The sequence below is a fragment of the Chironomus tepperi genome, unplaced genomic scaffold (assembly GCF_022539635.2).
Source record: "Chironomus tepperi strain 1889 unplaced genomic scaffold, CSIRO-AGI_Ctep_v1 contig_12, whole genome shotgun sequence".
NCBI lineage: Eukaryota > Metazoa > Arthropoda > Insecta > Diptera > Chironomidae > Chironomus > Chironomus tepperi.
In genome coordinates this window covers 915358-936811 of record NW_027226134.1, presented here as the reverse complement: position 1 = coordinate 936811, position 21454 = coordinate 915358, and the positions used below count along the sequence as shown (strand labels likewise).

The 21454-nt window shown below is 35.4% G+C and overlaps 2 protein-coding genes across 2 annotated transcripts in view; one reads left to right on the top strand and one right to left on the bottom strand.

The window, feature by feature from the left end:
- Positions 1–21454, bottom strand: part of LOC139088231 (protein eva-1 homolog C-like) — a 281413-nt gene that overhangs the window by 185408 nt on the left and 74551 nt on the right. The gene's annotated exons all lie outside the window — the stretch shown is intronic.
- LOC139088352 (uncharacterized) overlaps positions 7733–21454 on the top strand; it is a 71660-nt gene continuing 57938 nt past the window's right edge. The window contains exon 1 of the mRNA XM_070637546.1: positions 7733–7766. Coding sequence (XP_070493647.1) covers positions 7733–7766 — 34 coding nt within the window. The remainder of the gene's footprint in view (positions 7767–21454) is intronic.

Here is a 21454-nt window from a genome sequence, read left to right as displayed (position 1 = left end):
CTTTGAACTCTGAATTTATTAAAGTAAGTAAATGTGAAAAGTCAGAATGTATATTATAAGCTAGAACAGCACAAATCGACTAAGGCTAGTCTGAATTTGACATGGTTCCGAATTTAAATTGAATCTGAGACCAATTAAGAGTCATGCCAGTCTGGAGTACAATTTTTGATCGATCAACAATTTTGTGCTGTTTTTGAAGGTTTTCAGGAATCATGAAATTGAGATTCTAGTCAAATTGGGGGTCATTTGAATCATTCGAATATTTAGAAATCCTTTAGAAATTACTGGTGACTCCGTTAACCACCAAACAGCTGCCCTAACAATTATCAATCTGATATCTAAATCCTTCTGGATTTGATTGTATGATATACATCTAATGCTCTATAGATGCAAGCATAAAAGTTATCAAAGCATATTTTTGAACTTTTTTGTCTTCCTTTATTTGTTTCACTACGTTCATTGCACGTAGATGAGAGTCAAAAATGTTTGTGTACATTTGAAATGCTTGTATATCCAAAACAACATAAAGTTTTTTGATAATTTTTTGTTGTTTCAAAATCCTCAAAAAAAAGAGCTTAAATAAATTTTGTCTATGCTAGAAGAAAATTTTACAAACTCAATTATGGAAAGTTTTATGTTTTATTCTCGTCTGAAACATATAAATATCCGAATTATTACCCAACATGTTTAACAAAAATTATTTTCTAAATATGAGAAAAACGAGAGAATTTTCGTCCATAACAATGTCCAACAAACACAACGGATTAATGATTTAAAACTTAACAGCTGGAACGTGAGAACGCTCTCAGGACCGTTCGTTATCAACTTTAGTTCTTGAATTGCGACATTACAAGTGCAATATAACAGCCATACAAGAGACCAAATGGGTCGGCCAACAAGTTTTCGAGTGCCAACGATTCACAATCTATCTAGTCTGGAACGAAAAGCTTTGCACTGGCTTCATTGTCCCAAATGGGCCAGACTTTTGGACTGGAAGGCTAGTCAATGAAGAATATGCATACTAGAGTCAGGGGCAAGTTCTTCAACTACATGCAGTCATAAATGTGCACGCACCACACAATGAAAGACCTGATGATGAAAGGACTCATTTTGATGTCAATTGTACAAAGCATATGACAGCTTCGCGAAATGACATCAAAATCGTCATCGGCGACTTAAATGCTCAGAAAATCTTCAAACCAACGATTGGAGGTTTTAGTCTACACAATGTATCGAACGAGAATGGAGTGAGGCTAATAAACTTTGCAGCATCGTTAAACATGGTTGTGAGCTCGACATTCTTTGAGCACAAGACCATTCACAAAGCGACGTGGCTGTCTCCAGGAGGCAAAAGTAGCTCGCATTTGAAAAGATTAGTTGATAGGAGGCTGCATCGAAAATACGTACGCAGGGTGCTTGGAAAGACATCGTCATCATCATTTCTCGGACCACCTTGCTAGAATAGAGCTCGCATCATGTAATGGAAAGACTAACTACATGTAAGCGCTTGATGTTGCAAAGCTCAGCATAGGGATTGCAAGTTGGCGTTCAACAAGATGTTAAAGGAACGATACCACGCAAAATCAGGATGTGATCATTGGGAGCATTGCCGTGAAGCTATTAAATCAAGCTTTAGAAAATTGACACTATTGGTATACAGCAATCAAGAGGAACACCTGGTTTGACGATAATGTGAGCAAGCTTTCAGCGAGTGATGCCAGAAAAGGGAGAGTATCAGAAGAAATAAGGAAACTTCAAAAAGAGATTTGGAAGAAAAGAGCATATGATTTAAAAGTCGGTAAGCGATGTACAAGAAGCGCACAGCTCAAATGAGTCCAGAAAATTTATAAAGCCATAAACGGCGAAAAAGTCATTCCATCCAAGAGTTTCGGTATAGAAGAAAGGATGGCAGTTTAGTGTGCGATAAGGATGGAGTCCTGGAACGATGGAAGGAGCATTTCAATGAGCTCGCTCAATGATGGAGTGGAGGACACTGCTGTACTGTCAAGACACCCGTATGATATTGAGGATGGGAAGGAGTTCGAGCCTCCATTATTAGCAGCGGCAATCAGTGCCTCAAAAATATTAAAGCTCCTGGTATTGACAACCTGCCAGCAGAGCTCTTCAAGACCGGATGTGATGAGCTTATTAATACCCTTCATACCTGATTGTATCTGGACAGTTTTGCCGTCGAATGGATGACTTGTGATATTCCCGATAATAAGAAGGGATGTAAGATGACGTTTTCCAACTGCAAGGGACTTGCCTCCTGCCTTCAGCGTACAAAGTCCTCAAAGTGATCTAATACATTGATCTTGTGGAAGAGTTCTTAAGTAATTTTAGGCTGTTTTCTAATCAGCGATCGACCTCGGACCAAATTTGGCATGCAAATTGTCCAGAAGAGCTACGATGAAGGTTGAAACGCATCATCTCTTCATTGATTTCCGAGCGGCATACGATTCAATTGACATAGGGACTTCACATCAAGAGTTCAACTTTCCGCATAAGTTGATAATCTTAGAGCGACTCTGCAAGAATCGTGTGGCGTGAAGGTCCAAGGCTCAATTTCAAGCTTGTTTGATTAAGACAGGATAAGAAAGCTGATGAGTTGTCAAACCTGTTTAATATCGCCCTGAAGTGACAAAGAGCTGGCCTGGAATAAAGGGAACTTCTTTACTAAGTCAACGGAGCTACTTAATGTGGACATTGTTGGAAGGAATATCCTGTCAAACGTCTTTTCCAAAATGGAAAAAGCACCAACATGGAATCGGCCGCCATGGATTTGATAGCCATTCTGGATGGCCAAACGGAAAGACAAGGAAGCTGGTCGGCTCACATTTATTGGTGATAAGGTTTCATAAACGAGTTTGTATACCTGGGAGCTTTATCAGAGCCTTCGACACGACAATGGAAATTAAGCGAAGGATTTTGGCAGCCAAAGTGAAGTCCATACAAGTCTAAGCAACTCGAGATCCTTCTGTCAAGACATTTACGTGTCTGTATGGCTCGGAATCATGGAAAACTTCGGATGAAAATGCTGTTGTCTTCGATGAAATAATTCTTAGAAATCTTTGGCACTAAGAAAGAAGGTGACCTGTTCAGGTAGGATAATGCAAAATTTCGTAGCTCTTTAGGGATGCATATTGTATAATCAACAGGTTGCGATGGGCTGGGCATGTTATTATGAGGAAAGCCCATTAATTAAGGTCTTCAAAGCTGACTTTTAAAAAGAGCTGGACGTCTTGGAGCCTGTCATAGAGATAGCAATAAACTTGAAATTGGCAAGTTTGTCCCATACTGCAGCTTCAGGCGACTTTTTGGATCATGATCTGTATACCAAAGTAAGTAAGTAAGAAGAAAATTTTACAAACTAAATTATGGAAAGTTTTATGTTTTATTCTCGCCTGAAACATATAAATATCCGAATTATTATCCAACATGTTTAACAAAAATTATTTTCTAAATATGAGAAAAACGAGAGAATTTTCGTCCATAACAATGTCCAACTCACATCAACAATTTATTTATAAAAGGATCACACAAAAAAATCTATTATCATGTTCTATTTTCCAACTTTTTTTTTTATTTTGTCTCGTTCATAATATTATGACAACTTTATTATGCTGTCTTTGCATATATATCTATCTATCTGTGAACTTGCATGCTCTATTGTCCGATGATCTCACGCTAGCAAAAGAATTATGAATAAGTGACAGAAAAAGTGGAGTTTATTTTCGACTCTGCTTAGAGACAGCTCATGACTTGATGTTGTGATTTGCAATTGACATACATAATCGCATATAAATTTAGATAATCTAATCAATTTTCTAGTATTCATGTCGTATGTATGAATTTATGATGTAGATTTAAATTATGTTTATAGTATAATATGCTTTATAGTATTTATTCTTATTTAGCTTGCTTCTTGCTTCAGTGTCTGGTTTCTGGGGGGTAGAAAACAGAATTTTCTGAACATTTGCCGCGGCATAGTCATATGCATCGTCACAAAATTCCGAAAAAGTCTTGAACTGTATGCCATGTGAGGATTTGGTCGAAGTATATTTATGGAACGATGCTCCAACTTGGAGCCTAAGTTGCTACAAAATGCTTTCCATTTGATGGTCGAAGCTTACTAACAAGGTATGCCTCAAAAATAAAAAGTTCCCCACCTCTGGTCAAGTTTATGCAAGTTGAGACATTTTTAAGGGAGAAATATTGAAAATGGCAATGAACTCTGAGAGATCTTCTTCTATTTGTATAGGACAGATTGATAAGTTATGCAGAAATGGTGAGTTTATGCATGTCATCCAGCATTTGGCAAAGGCTGTGAGTTCATAACTCACAGGTAATGACAAAATCATCAAATATGAAGCTTCATTGAACATAATATTAAGACAGATAAGAAGCTGAAATTCACAGATGCCGAGCTGACAGAACCTGAATACTGCCAGCGGAGCTTTTAAAGACCGAACCAATTTTTGCATAAGCATGTGGCTCAATTGCTAGGTATATTGCCACAAGGATATAATGCTCGAGGACACACGAAGACAACGTCGATTTAGTGTTCGTAAAAGAGCTTTAAGAGCCTTAAGCACAAGTTTATGCTCTCAAAGCAAAGCCATAAATGCTACGCAACGGATCCATCTTCATTTTTGTCACCCGGGATGAAAATTGAACATTTTTTGATGAGATAATAAAGACAGAAGAAGAAGTAGATTGAAATATTTCGTACTCTTAAAGCAATGTATAATCAACTTTGATACCTAATGGAATTTTCCTGAACTCAGCTTTTAAATTCTCCGTAAGCCTGCATCCACGATAAAGAATTTCCTTTGTCCATTCTGCAGTCCACAATTTTTTCATATCGATAAAAATACAGAAAAATTCCCCAGCAAATTATTATTTTTTTTATTAACTCATTCATCTCAATGTATCGTCAAGCTCAACAATTGTTATGTTCATGATGATGGCAATTCCATTATGAAAAAGAATTTCTCTTGTCTTGACAAAATAAAAACTTTTTCTTTTTTATCGTTCGTGCGATTTTTTTTGTATTCAAAACTTTCTCTTTTATCCAACCATTTTATATTTAGACATGATGTTATGGAAAAAGAACAAAAAAAATTATGAGGGACATGTAGACATGCACAGAAATTGTAATTGAAATGGAGAATATGAAATGAGGATTGTGAGTCTTGTTGCTGTGAAGAATTTTGGCGTGTTTTTAATTTGTCTTAAAGTTTTAAAGGAGGTTGCTTGTTGGACGGTCTGAAATAACCTGTTTCACTAAACATCGCACAATAATTCCAAAAAGAATGTATGCCATGTTCAAGCATAAAATACTCCTTGGAGCCTAAGTTGCTACAAAATGCTTTCCATTTGATGGTCGAAGCTTAAACTTTGTACAAAATATTTGCTCATCTTCATGTTTCCTTTGAAAGTAAAAATGGCAAAACTTTGATGAATATGCATTTGTATAGGACAGATTGATAAGTTATGCAAAAATGGTGAGTGAACTGTCATCCAGCACGTGGCAAAGGTCGTGAGTTCAATCACAGGTCAAGACTAATTTATGAAGCTTCATTGAATAATTGGCATACTCCCATATAGATTTCATATTTATACATCCAGCGATTTATAACCGATTGCAAATGTGTCTCTATTGCTAGGTATATTTATACTGCTCGAATTTACTTTAGCGTCATAGCCAGTTATGTCATAAACATTCCATCGATAAATTAGCACTTAACGTTGTGATATAGTCAAAGACTATTAAAACGTATTTTTGTCCACTCAGGCTAGTTTTTTTGATTTTCTTATCAGAATCTTGCCACGAGTTACATAAGTTACACTTGGGTAGTTTATCCACTCATGAAGTATATCCTTGTAGGCAGACCTAGCAATGAAATCACAAGGATTGTAACTAGTTAAGAGCTATTAATGGAAACTACACTCTGGATTATCTGGAATCCATATGCAAAACCACTAGTAACTGATATTGACAGCCAAAAATCAAAATTTCAAACAAATTCGACGAACGATCCGGACCGACCCCCTGCAAAAGCATAAATTACACGAAATATGTTTCCTAAACAGCAAATAATTACAAAAAGAATTTTTTCACATAAAATACTATGAAAAGCAAAATTTTTCACGCACGAAAAAACTTTGTACAATTTTTGCTCATTTATGTTTCCTTTGAAAGTAAATGAAACTTTATGTATGCATGATGATAAATTGAAAATTATTTTACTTTTTCTAACTCAATGATGAAGTTTTTTTTTTCTCTCTCATATAATTTCATATTTATACATCTCAATATTTATAAATCAAATGTTATGCTGTGTACTTTTTTTTTCTTTACTTCATGTCAGTTATGTCAAAACATTCATCGATAAATTTTCGCGCTTTGATATTCACGAAGACCATTAAAAAATGTGAGATTCGAAGTTTTTTTATTTTTAACAGAATCAAGCCCGAGCTACACAAATAAGGGACGATCCGTAATGGAGTTTTCAAGGCTCCACGGAAGCCACATGAATTTGAAAGTCATTTGGAAGTCACACGGATTTAGAATCCATATCAAAATTAACACTGAGCCATAAAGAAGACACACGGATCTGACAGCCACTAGCAAGCCACACAGAATTGGCAGGAATTTTCGAAATTGTTAATCCACTTTAGTGAAACAGGCCGCATGAGTTTGACAGCCATATTGAAGTCACAACGAATTGGCAGCTATATCGAAGCCACACGGTTTTGACTGTCTTGCAACGCTGATTTGGCAGCCATTTGTAAGCATCATGGATTTTTCAGCCACTTGCAAGCCACACGGATTTTTCTGTCACTTGCAAGTCACACGAATTTGGCAGTCATTAGCAAGACACATGAATTTAGCAGCCTTTTGAATGTCATATGGACATGGCAATCACATGCAATATTTACGGATTTGGCAGCTATTTGCGAGTTCCTTGGGTATGATAGCCATTTGTTAGTTACATTGATTTGTCAGCCATTTGTAAGTCATACGGATTTGGCAGCATTTACATGTCACAAAGATTTGGCAACCATTTGTATCTCACATAAATTTGACAGCGTTTTGCCAGTTACATGGGTTTGGCAGTCATAAAGAAGCAACACAAATTTGGCAGCCGTATGGAAGGCACTCGTATTTATCAGCTTAATTTCTAGCCATACGGATTTGGCAGCTTAATGGGAAGCTATATGGATTTGATAGCCTAATAGAAAGCTATTCGGATTTGGCAGCCATATTGAAGACACACAGATCTGCCAGCCATATGGAAGCCTGACGGTTGCGACTTCCATTAGATACCTTCCATAGGAGATCCTAGATGGACCCATCTTCATTTATGTCACTCGGGACATACAATTTTTCCCCCATTCAATGCCGCTTCCTCGCATGCTACATATTTAAAAATTTACAGCACGTATTCCATCAATGTGTTGTGTATGTTGTATCTGTCCTATAAATTTACCGATGACTTCATTTTTATATTGAAAAAAATATACGGTACATATATGTATTGTACATCCCATGAATGTGATGTAAGTTTATTTTATACTTCTTTTTTTTTACTTTTTTTCATAGCCAACAACGGTAGCAAATCATAAAAATTTATCTTGATGCTAATTGAGCCATAAAACACTCTCTGTTTTTTCATGCATGGATGTTACTTTTACCTTCAACTAGGGGATTTATTTTTTTGGTACAATGAGAAATTGGAAGCAGTTGGGTGACGAGAACGGTGAGTTTGAGTTTGGTTGTAATCAATATTTAATTAAATGACCCGAAATTGATCCCAGATATATATTTTTTGTTCCTCACAAACTTTAAATATTTGAACGATTCGGTTGAAAGGAATATCCAATACTGTGTACTTTTTGTCCATCCATCCAGTCATCCAGCTTTTTGTTTATCTTTTACCCCGTCCGTAAAAAAAGACCAATGTGAAATTTATAAAATGAATGGAAGGAGATGTGTTGCTGGTTGGTGCTTGTTTATCATCCGTACGGATACCTTTGATTCTTATTTTTTATTTATTCCATATCCATCGCTTTCATCTCTATCTCAATCTATCTATGTATCGCATATTCTATTTGACATTGGTTCGTTGCTTCAATTTGGATATACATGAAACTTTAATATTCATGAATATCCATCGGTTCTGAATGTCTCGCTTTTAAGAATGTTGTCAAGCAACAGATTAGAGAATGATGAAAAATGAGACAACTTACTGGAAGTAATCTTAATCTTGTTTTAGGTTGAAGTGATTCTTATTCTTGCTTTTGGCTGCTAAAAGGGACGAGTTTGTCCTTTTCAGTTTGCAGGATATGGACTCAACTGAATGCTGCTGTTAGCTTCAAAACTTATTAAAATGGCAAGTTTACAAGCTGAATCTCGAGCCTATGACCTGTTAGTCAATTTTCAGATGCTAAAGGATAAGACAGCCGTGTCTCTTTAGTTTACAGCGTTAAGGATTGTTCACCTGATGCAAAATACAATAATTGGGCTTTTTTGACCCTTTGCCCCATTCTTAATCTTTAAAGGCTGCTTGTTCAGTACATAACTCAAGAAAAGATCATAATTAACCACCAGCCTTATTCCTGAATTACAATTTACCTAAAAAATCAACGGTTTTAATTTAAAGCCCAGCATAACTTAAACTCAGCACCAGAACCTAAAATCAACTTCAAAATCCAATCCAACTCTGAGTTCTGCCCACCATCATTCAATGTCAAAAGTATCAAATACTGCAGATCACTCAACAATTTCTATTTACTTTATTTTCTGTTTTATGTTTCAATATCCTCAAATATCCAAAACAACATCTTCAGGGCTTTAAAGAATTTTCTCGAAAAAAAAAAAATTCCTAAACAAAAGAAGAGATTCTTGCTCAGCTTACAAATTCTTTATGTCTATTGTCATGTGTGTATATTTCGTTCTTTCTTCGATATGTTTGATGATATCACATTACAATAGGAGCATCATCATATTTGTATTTGTCGAAAAGGAAACGATGGAACAAGAAGAGAATTTAATGTCTTGAAGCACTTTAATGTTCTAATATTTTTTGTCACGATGTTAGGTTGGGGGGTCTAAAAATGCTATTTTTAGCATTATGTGATTTCCAAAGGACCGTAAAGCTGTTACAAAATCGCGGACCAAGCCTCTTCTTTCCTCTCATAAAACGAACCAAATAAGGGATTTTGAGACTTTTCAATGACACTCTTGCAGAGAGGAGAGAATAAAAGAAGCCTGAACCTCCAGCTATGTGCGCACACTAGTGTGCCACCCTCATATCCAGGTCATATCCAATTTTGATAGTGGCGTACCATTAAGGTGTGTCGCGGCACAAAAAGGTTGCCCACCACGGAACTGAGAAGTCTAAAAATTCCAAAAAAAAAAATTATGCGTAATGCAATAAGACAGCGTCCCGAATTTAGAGGTAAGCATATAAACTTCTACACTGTTCCTCACAACATCAATTAATCCTTCATCCAGAATATACCTAAACATAATCAAAATATGATCGCCATTCCTATAACTCAAATAGTTTCAAACTTTTGATAACATCGCGAAATTGGCAATTAATTGAATATATAAAATATTCCTTGTCATAAATTCTGGATATAAATCTAGTTGACAATTTGTCCAGAATTTCCAATTAGTTTTTTTTCATATAAAATCATAAAACATTTATGTTACAATCCTGCTAATTGAAGTGGGTGAATTGATGGATATGAATATGAATAAAAAATGATAAAATTTTATGATACAAGAATGACCGAGCAGTGCAGGGTGGTTGGAAGGGTACCGGGATGTCACTGTATTAATGATAAGATGCAAAGGTTGAAGGCAGCTTGATGGCTGATTTGGACTCAAAATACGTATTCTCTAGAGCACCGGGACATCACCGTATTAACGGTGAAATGCAAAGTTGTCCTGAAAGCACCGTGACGGCTGATTTTGACACAAAATGGGCGTTGGCTACAGTACCGGGATGTCACCGTATTAACGGTAAGAAGTAACGTTGCCCTGAAGACATAGTGACTCCTAACAGACAAGAGCCAGACATGAGTGTGTCTGAGTGTGTCATGCGTATAATAAATCAATAGAATTGAACATACTCAATTATGTAAGTATACTCACGAGTGTGCTCCTTGTCTGTTCGAGGACTGCGGACTACAACCCACTTATAAGATGAAAAATGCAGATCACCGGATGGTACAGCTCGGTATTCCAACTTGTTACAGCACAAAACTTTGTAACAAATTCCATATTCATCCGTACTAAAACTAAAAGATAGCAACATCAACTATATGCTTTCTAAAAATACCCCTTTGGCACAAAAAAAAATCATTTGACATGCTATCAAACTAATTTTTATATCTGAATTTTTATTTTAATTGCCAATCAACAATCTACATGAGCATCTCCGTTATGCTTCCCATTTTCCATTGTGATTTTAATTTCTGTGATAACAATCATATAACAGTAACACAAAAAAGAGAGTCGTTTTGTTGCCAAATGTTACGTTTTGACAGTAAAAAATAATAAAAAAAAGATCCCACACATGCGAAAGGCACACACAAAAAAAAAGCAAGCATCCCAAATCCTGACTTTTAGTCTTTTTAGGCATTTTGTTTATGATTTTCATTTCACTTTTGTTTTTGTGGCCATCAGGCAAATGAGAATCTATCCCCATTTATTTATGAACCTTTTTTGTCGTGTTACGGACTGTCCTTTTGTATTTGTAAATGGTCAGCAAGTAAATACATGAATGGGGAGGTGACAGGAGTGGGGGGAATGTAAAGTTTTCTATTAAAAATGTTGGAATTTTCCAAGAAAAATCGAGAAATTTTGTAGTAATTTTGAAGAATTCGGGCTATAGCCCCTCAAAGACCCCCCTCCTATCCCCCTACCTACACCCCTGGAAGGTCAAGAAATTCTCATGCCCTTTAGATTATCTCTTATTTTGTTGATATTCATAAGAAAATATTGTTTACCTTGAAGTCTATTTTCATCGGAACTGATTGCTCATCTTACCAATTTTTTTTCGGTCTGGTAATAACACATTGTAATGATTATTGTTTATTCACATGTTCATCATTACATATGTTAATAGATTATGTGATAAGTCAGTAATGGGCAACATGAATCCACTTCTTATCCCACGGGACACAATGGTATCCTGCACAATTTCTTTGGTAATGCCATGAAACATATGGTTTGTGTAATATTGGTCTTGGCTTACTATCAAGGTATGCCGCAAAAGATAAAAGGTTGCTCACCACTGTGATAAGTAATAAGCATACAGGTTGACAACATAATTGGAATTTGATTATTTTACATAATCACGTTTACATGCCAATTTTATTATAAAAGCTGTGGAATTGAAGATGAAATGTCTGTAATTTTCTACTATAGACATCTAAATGAGCATGCTCATCAGTATACTCAATCAATATACCTGACATTCATGAACTTACTCTTAGTCTCTTCAAAATTCTCAAAATACATCAATAATAACACCAGAAAAGCACACAGCGTAGAAAAATAATGTCCCAAGGCTGGCATGACGCCTTCTCAATGTCGATTACCCCTTCGGGTCACTTGTCAATCAACAACTGGAAATTCCGAGAAGGATTGAAAAGATTGAGAATTATTTTCCATTTTTATTCAACTAAGTGACATTCAAGAAATTAAAGTTGTTGTCAGGATATTGAGTTGAACTAGACAAACATGAATAATTGTCGATTGTTGAGAATTTATAATCTTTTGTACATGTATTAATCGAACCGAATAGGACATGTCCATGACTCTTACTCTGGGATTAAACCCGAATTCGGTACAAAGTCAGAATCTCGTCGGCCTGAGCCCGGATTTTTGATTGACTATCCGATTTGTGCTATTTAAGTGTGAATTTGATTCTCACAATATATTGACTTCTGGATGATAAAGTGTTCCTGAGTGTGGTGTATGAATAGAGTGGTATCTGGGGTATCGAGCCTTATAAAGACGAATCTATCAGTGCAAGTCTAAGGCCTCAATGGTCAAGTGGTTAAGCAATAGACCGAATATCATGTATCCGTATCTATTCTGAATACTTTGGTTCGATTCTCACCAGAGAGCGATTTAGAGAGCTTATTACTCTAGTGCATCGTTACGATGCCGAATTAATGATAAGACGGGAAAACGTTCTTACAAGCGGTACGAAACGGCAATAATACAGTGTCACACAGTGATACACAGTACCACACAGTGCAGAAAAGTACCAAAAATTCAGCTCCAAGCCGAAATGACTCAGTCATGATACCCAAAATCAAGTCAATCTCTTACATTTTGATTACCTCAATCATCTGACAACAGCTATAGCTAGTAGAAAAAATCACAATCAAGAGAACAAGAAACAACAAACTTTCCAAAAGAAAAACTTTATTGAAAGCTTTAAAAGAAAACTTTGTAAAAGTCGAAAGGAAAAAAAAAATTGTTTAAGTAAGCATAACGAGAAGCAAGCACAAAAAAAAGAACAAGTCACGAAAGAATACATAAAAAGTATTCAATTTGATTGCAAAACAACTGTCAATAAGTTACAGAATAAAAAGTAAAAATTCCTGGTAATAAATTGGATAATTTTGTGAACCTTTCTCATATTTTATGAAGCCTCAGTATCCAATTTCATAAGCTGAATTCTTAGAGCCCTTTTGACAAATATTTGGAAAAGCTTGAAAACAATGAATCTTTAGCTTATCATGCTTAATCAGAGTTGCAAAATCGTATTCATTTGTGAAAACAACTGACAAAAACCGTACAATTTCTTGGTAATTTGTAATTTTGTGAACCTTTCTCATATTTTATGAAGCAGTAAATTATAATGAATTTGTATGAGTTTTTGTATGGAAAAGCTAAAAACAATGAATCTTTATTATCAATTTGTATGGTTTTGTAAGCAAAAACGTTAAAATTATCAAAAATTTACATGGTTTTGTAAGGTTTCAAAAACCTTACAAATTATCAAAAAATTTTATGGTTTTGTAAAATTCTTGGTAAAAACCTTACAAATTATTAGGAATTTGTACGGTTTTTGCCTACCCCAGATACCTGTTGTACAACTCTGTTCTTAATGCTTAGCCTAGACGTGACGAATAATGTAAAATAGCAAAAAATATTAAAATTAATTAAGTTTTTGAGTAATGATAGTCTTTTTCACATATGCCATAGTAAAGCTCATAAAAACCTTTTAAAGGATCTTCACATACCCATCAACCCACACTTGACAAAATAGAGCTTCAACCTCACATGTGTGGATGAATGAGATTTATATGACATGACAAAAATATACACTCAAGGAGAAATTTATGTGTGTGTGTGTGTGTGTTGTGTGTGTGTGTGTGTGTTTATTATCTCTATCGTCTCTATTGTCTTAGTCCCCCTTCCCTCCGATTCAGATGAGCAAGTTGTGATGCCAAAAGTATTATCATCAAAATGTATTAAATGAATTCTATGTCATGCCTGCCTGTTTGTCTGCCTAATTCTCACGAGAGATTTTTTTTTTTGTGTTTTTGTTCTTCTTCATTTTTTTCCCACTTAAGCTTAAAGCATCTACATAGTTGAGTACAGTTAGAATATCCATATCAAGTTATCATATTAAAGATACGGGAAAAAAAGAATGTCTGAATGTTTGTGGGTAAAAATCCAATTCTCAACTGCATGATATACACATGTGTGCATACAAGTAGTATTGAAAATGAATAGCAAGTAAGGAAGAATGATGAATTTCATGTCTGTTGATGCATATCATGACTCAAATATCTCAATAGTCAATGAGGTTGTTCACTTGGTATCGTGATGGAATCTTACTAACTTATTTACATCTCTGGCCGTACAGATAATATGTGGCCTTTTTCAGTAGGTGTCTAAAATTGGCTCTATCGTTAGCTGCCCTTTGCCAAATACGAATATGCTCATATGGTTGATAAGAATATAATGAAAGGGCCAAATTAGCATGTCCATTGTCTATTAAGGACAGAAACAGGTAATTGACCGTTTTTCGCAACCTTTAGGGGTTTTTGATAATGGTCCATTTGTTTAATTAATGGCTAGATCCTTGTGGTATCATAGAATCAAACACTGTGATATTAACAAGGCAGTGATGAACGATTAAGTTCTCAACCCAATACATATTGACCGAGCGAGGAACAGTACTTTTGGCATCATAAACACCAACTTTTAGTAAGCCAATTCGACCAAGCCAATTTTCGGGTCAAGCGGTTAACCATATCGAGAAAGCTGATTACATGCTTATCATTACAAGAAAATGTCATTTTTGATATAGTCAAACGGATGGTCAATATGGTCGTCTACACGGCAACATAGCAACGTCTTAGCGACTTCAATGTGCTATTCGGGTACATTACACCAGCAACACGAAAAGCACAATAGGTCGTAAACACGTCAACATAGCGACGTCCTAGCGATCCTGGAATAGTTAAACAAACGGTAACTTGGTTTCGAGTTAACAATAACCAGCCATTATAAAGAAAAACTAGTAGAATCGACTACAACTCGCACGAACAGTCACAATATTGAACCTCACATCCAATTTGAATCCATCTTGTCACAGACAAGTTTTACATCCATCCATAAGACTATAGTAAAATTGGATTAGACACAAAGAAGAAACTAAATCTGCAAAACACACATTGTGTAAAAATGGATACGCTCAGACGAATTAAAGTAGACATAAGCACCTACATGTCATGATGAAGCAAAGAGTAAAGCACAATTCATATGAACTGTTTATTTGCATTTTTTTATATATTTTGTTGTTGTTGTTGTTTTGTTACTTGAGTTTGCCTCGAGTAGCTTTAAATCTTTTTTGATTATCGAAATGGAAAGCATGTGGTGAGATTGTCAAGTATAATGAGTGGAATTAATTGTTTTACAGACCGTATTTGTCTTATTATGTTTATCATCATATGGTACTTGAGATTCTCAGGGAATTAATTTGCGAGAAAAAGACTCTTGTGGCTAAAGATAAGTTTAGTAACAGTCATTTGTGATTTACATGTTGAAAATCAGTAATTAGCGTTAAAATTATGGTATTTGCGGTTTATTTGTATGCAGGATGAATGGAATTAGCTATTTTTAGGATTTGTAATGTACTTATTACATCTGATAAGCACAAGGTGTAGAAATGGTGAATAATTCTACCAGAGTTGTGAAACGGCCTGATTTAATCGGTCGACCAAAAACGTTAGCCGATAAAAAACTGCGAGCAATAAAAAACAATGGCCAATAAAATCATTGACGACTGGCCGATTCTCTCGGTCGCCGACATCGGCCATCACAACTCTGAATCCGACCTAGACTGGCGTGAGTTGTATCAAACAGTGAATAACCCCCTCAAGGTAACACGTGAAATGGTCCAGACGGCACCATGGTGACTGATTTAGATCCATTATAGGGCATAATATGTGGTTTATCACACTATACTACCCGAGGTGCTCTAGGATGCATGATTATCAAGGGCTGTAGACATGTCGTCCTCCAAAGCGAATTGAGGAAACTCCAAAGAACTCATGGAAAGAAGTAACCGATTAAGATAGTATTGCACATAGAAGATTGAGGCCAGATTATGCCTCAATACTTAAAGTGACAACTGGTAACTTTCTGGATGGAAAGAGATCTCGAGGTAGACCAAAAAGCTCATGGGATTGCTGTGTGAGCAACGATGCAAAAGTGTTGGGAATTAGAAACTGGCAGAAGTTATCTAAAGACAGATCCAGCTTTCGACGAATTCTAAATGCGGCAATGGGCCCCCGTGCGCCTTCGCCACATAGAATCAGGAATTGGCAAGTGGAATCCAGCAATAGAGCCAGCTTCAGGCGACATCTATGGAAGGTCATGAATCACGTAAGTAAATAAACATGGATCCTAAAAATAACTAACAATACAGCACAATCTCCTACCCCAAATCTCAGTTACAACTCATCTACATTAACATCTGCCGCATACGATCTTAATCCTTATTACAAACTAACTGTGAAAATATTTTCATATTGACTATAATCTATCGATTGAATGTCCTATGTATTCCTGATATATGAAATATCATGAGCTGTGATAATCCCTAAATTTAATATTTTCAATGAACATTTGCTGGTATTTTCCAAATATTATCAAATGTAATCACACACTATATGATATATATTTACTTTGTAAGTATAAATATAAACATGCACACGTATGCGTATTATGATGTGGTAAGCTACGAGCAAAAGTATTCATCATGATGACAAAAAATTGTCTATATTAATCCCAATATATGTACCTACAGTTCATGAAAGCATAATAAAGTTGTTAATAAGAAGATAACTAAGCAGGAAACTAAATAATGGTAAGGGTATGGGATGTAAAAAAATAAGGATGGGAAATGAGAATAAATGTAAATAGGAAGATACAGAATGATGAGGGAAATGAAATCACAAGATATATCCTGAAAAAGTTATTGAATTTATCAATAGATCTTGAAGAAATTTATTAAAAAATTGTTAGTCTGGATAAGTTTTTTTTAAAAAAAAATTGTGCTTGCTATTGAGAATATTCTATGTTTACATAATCAGAATTTTGAGTCTTAATTGGACATTCATCATAGGATGGGATTGATACTATACTCAGTACTCAATTACTAATGAGTATTAGTCCCTTAATAAAGGGTAATCAACTAATGAGGTCGACTGATTACGGCTAGGAGGGTGTTTGAATCTAAGGAGCAATTATATGATTATTAACAGACATGTGGAAGTGCTACTCGAAGAATGGGTTGATTTTGGTAACAGTGCTGGTACGGTATAGGTCTCTAATACTACCATTTAACCAAACTAAATGCTACATTTCACTGTACTAGTAATAAAGCTCCAGGAATACCGTACCATACTATTACAAATACAATTGGTGTCAGTAATCAGGTAAAATCTGCAGGCCAAATCATTTGGAAGCCACAAAACGTTAAAATGATCGAAAATACGACATCAGGCTAATTTTACTCAGTTCTTAAGCCATATTTCATCGAATCAGGCCTGATTACATTGGCGTATGAATTTCGGGTCAGCTGTGTACAGCCAAAAAAAAAATGTGCTGGCCAGCGCAATTGCCTGATCAAATTCTTGAAACTTCAATTTTTGATTGACACCCTTTGGAATTGGCTGCAATGAAGTTATTCGATAGTTTCATCAAATTCATAGGTTTATGCGAGCTTCCATTTTAAGCGCGTGTTCAGGAATCAAGATTAAAAGACCTCTAGTTCTATTTATATTACTAAATCCATCCTCGTTTGTACATTCAAAACAGAAAATCTTAATATTAAAATTTTCATCAAAAATATTTCTCAAATTTAATATCCAAAATCTTAAATGGATCGTTTATATAGAACTGCTTACGCCTTGGGTCATTATACTGTACACACATTTTCAACTGTTACAACTTTTGTGTGTCCTTCTCCGAAATACTATAGCAATATTTACATCAAAAGACTCGCCCCGAGTGGACAATTTATCAACATGTCTTTCAAAAAATTTCAAAACTTGAATATTTTCTGACAAAACAAAAATAAAGTCTCTTATTGCAGTTGATGGACAAATCAAGTTTTCAGCTGAAAATAAATCCAAGTGAAACATTTGCTGACTTTTATTTTCACTACTTGTTATTATCATGATTCAACAGAAAAAAAGCTTTCATTTCTTTCAATTTAATAATCTGATGTAAAACATTCGGAAAGAAAGAAAAATGTCTTTAAAAGTTTCCATCATTCTGACTTTATATTGTTGTTTCGGGGCAAGGCTTTGTAAAGAGACATCTTTAAGAGTTCGGGGTCATCATTGTTGGTTTTAGGAATTTTCTTAGATGGCGTTAAAACCAATGACCACCCCCTCCCAGTGCTGTAACAAAACCCAGAACCCCTTTTCCTACTCTTTGTGACATGATGAGCGAATGGCCCCTTAAAAGTCTCATTGACAAAGCTCTGGTAATGCTCAGTCAACATTGCTACTCGCTGAATCCGATTTATAACGTACATTTTAGGCTGTATAGGCGGTATTCAGACGGCGTTCCTGCATTTCATGGGAGTTGGGAAGCTGTCGATCTGAATTTGTTGCAGATGAATCCTCACAAACAGCCTCGGTAAAGAAGGTTTACAAACTCCTATATTTGAATAGAAATCTCGAGGTAGACCCAAATGCTCATGGGATTACTGAGTTAGCATCAATCCAAAAGTGCTGGGAATTAGAAACTGAAGAGAAGTTATCTAGAGACAGATCCAGCTTTTGACGAACTCCAAATGCGCCAATGGGTCTCATGAGCCTGCGCCAAGGAAGTAAGTAATTTATATACTTACTGCAACTATGTTCGTATGTGGAGCTTAGGTTACAACAGAAGGCTTTCAATCTGACTATGTTGCTGTCTCAGGAAATAAGTAAGCATTTTTCAAACTAAACTGTACAAGGAAGATCCTACATTTCAGGGGAACCACAGTTTCTCAAAGATCCTCAAAGTTCCGATTTTATATAGAAAAATTGACTTCCTTTCTTACTTCGCTGACCGTACAAATCACGTGTGATTCATGGCCTTCCACAGTTGGCGCCTAAGCAGGCTCTATCGCTGGCTACCGCTTGTCAATTTCCAAACCAAAAAATTGACTTAATTCCATTTAAAATTCAAATCTACTCCAAACTCTGATTTCTTCTTACTCAATACCAATACAGACATCATTTCCAAATGACCCCATTATAGCCTCCCTAATAGAAACAAAAAGTCACATTCCTTCTACTCATTTTCTGTTTTCTTTATTTATTTACTTTTTTGTGCTTTGCCAATGAAATATAAAAAAGTCATTTGCATTTATCAACAAGAAAGTCAAGAAGAATAAAAATACAAAAAGACAAAAAAAAAATGTTAAAGATGGGACAATTTGCTGAACATGATGTCATGACTCATGAATGAAAAAGACATAATGTAGGTGGAGGAAACAATAACATCAGCAAAAGGCAGTGCTTGAAGAAGTCCAATAAATGAAAAATTCTGGAAAAATAACAATGTTTGGGAAAAAAATGAGGAATTTAAGCTATGACAATGGATTTTTGTGTTTTTTGTTCCTGAAAAGTTGTCTCAAACATGTGTAATTGATGGAAGTGAAATTAGTCATTCAGGAATGTTAAAGTTATTAAGAAATTAAGAGAATGTTATTGAAGCTTATGGCAAGAGATTGCATGGAAGATTGAAGAATTCCTGGATTGGATGTGTTGAAAAGGGCGCTAGAGTCCTTAATAGAATAAGACTGGCAGCTGTCTTTAGACGTGCGGAAATGGGTCCTCGTGCCCCTCAGCCAAGGAATTAAATAAAGTAAGGTATTGAATATCATACGCCGAGCAGCAGCAGTGGCATGGTGGCTAGAGTGTAGGTCTATCGATCCAAACGACCCTGGGTTCAATCCCAGGAGTCAAGTCAAGTCTATTTGAATTTGGTTGCTTTATCCGCTATTCTAGACACCTTAACTCGGTTTGTGTGATTCGCGACACTCTAATTGTGGTTTGGTCCATACAATGGATATACCCTGGGTCATGCAATGTGCAGAGTTTTGGGAATATCATCTTCAAGAAGGTACCAACTTGGTACCAACCTGAAATGTAACTGAAGAGCTTTGATTGCAATAGACAGAAGTTTATAAGCCACAGCACGTATCAATACTCATATATGGATGTTAGGTCAGGTTTGTTTCAATACAGATGACCACAGACAATCCCATTAGTCCATAACTTACAATTTTTAAAAAGTCATAGACAAAACCCAAACAACAATCTCTCCTCAAACAATCAAATGCAATTCATATTGAATTTCAAAAGCAGTAATGCACCACAATATCAAATCCACAAAGCCTTATTGAAAAAGGTCAAATAACAGCTTGACTCATATTATTATCATCTTCAAACTTTATCAACTTCCAACAAAACCCAACACGTATTAAAATTATTTTATTACATTGGTCAACAGCAACAATGTTCAGGACATGAAAATATAAAAAAAAGTTTATTAATAACGATGACATTTTCCATTATGGATACAACAATTTGATCAGCATTTTGGAAAGGATTTTTTTGGCTTGTAAAAGGACTTCATTGTATGAATACAAGTCTCTTAGTACCCACGAGAGTATCTTGTACATGATTACAACTTCTGTAGACATAACGTAATGGTTATGTTCGTTATGAACAAACATGAATATTACATGTATTCCAATGTGACCCTTAACTCGACTCTTATTGAACAGTGTTGGATTTTTGGAATGTTATTTCTATACTTTCTCAATACCGGGACCCGAAGTCCCGGGATTTCCCGGTCCCGTCCCGATTTCGGGAAAGCATAGTTATTTCTACAGTTTTGGTAGATTAATTAAATTTTGGATTGATTTCTTGTCATTATAAGAGGATATTACAATGCAGCATAAAGCAGTGTTGCTCAAATTATGGTCTGTGATGAACTTCCTTGTCATGACGCGACTTCAAGCATCCTTAACAGACAATGAGCATCCTTATCTAAATGAGCGAGTGTCATGAGCATACTCAATCAATATAAGGGATTATGCTTAGTTTTGTAAGCATATCCAAAAGCATGCTTCTTGTCAGTTTGAGTATGTCTCAAAAAGCTCACTCAAAATTCCAAAATTGGGACCTTTACCCACATTTTTAACCAAAAAAGGCTGTTATTAGGGGTGTTGATATGAAATTTAAGAGTTTTGTCCAAAAATGTGGCTTGATCCACAAACCCCACATGGATACGCTTCTGAAAAGGTACGTTTATGTGGATATAAAGGACAAAACCATTGGCAAGAGAGTATCTGACCCTAAAAGGTAAATATACCACTTTTAGGTGCTCTATAGGAATTTCTGTACCATGATATCATTCTCTTAGTCTGTTAAGGTTATTTGATTCTGATAGAATCCTCTAATTCCTTCAAACTGTCTCTAGTTTCGAAATACCAGATTGTTCACTAATGTTCTACTAAATACCACAAATTTATAGACATAATCTAAGGTAATATTAAGTGATTTATCCAGGATACCTCAAAATGACATTATATCATTAAGACATCCCAAAAATAACTGCTTAAGCATCCTTGACCATAATTAATTATGAAATAATCTACATGAAATCTACAAGCAATTGATCAACTCTGAATAAAATTTCGTAAAATTCACTCGAAACCAGCTCAAGCAGCAAAAATTGAATTTTCTGTTGTACAGTACAAGTCCATTATCCATAAATCTACATCACTCGAGATAATCGATGAATTTTTCAACACCTTTATGGCTATAAGTCTCCATAATAATCTCCCCCTCATAACCGCATGTTATCAAAAATGTGTCAAGTATGGCACAA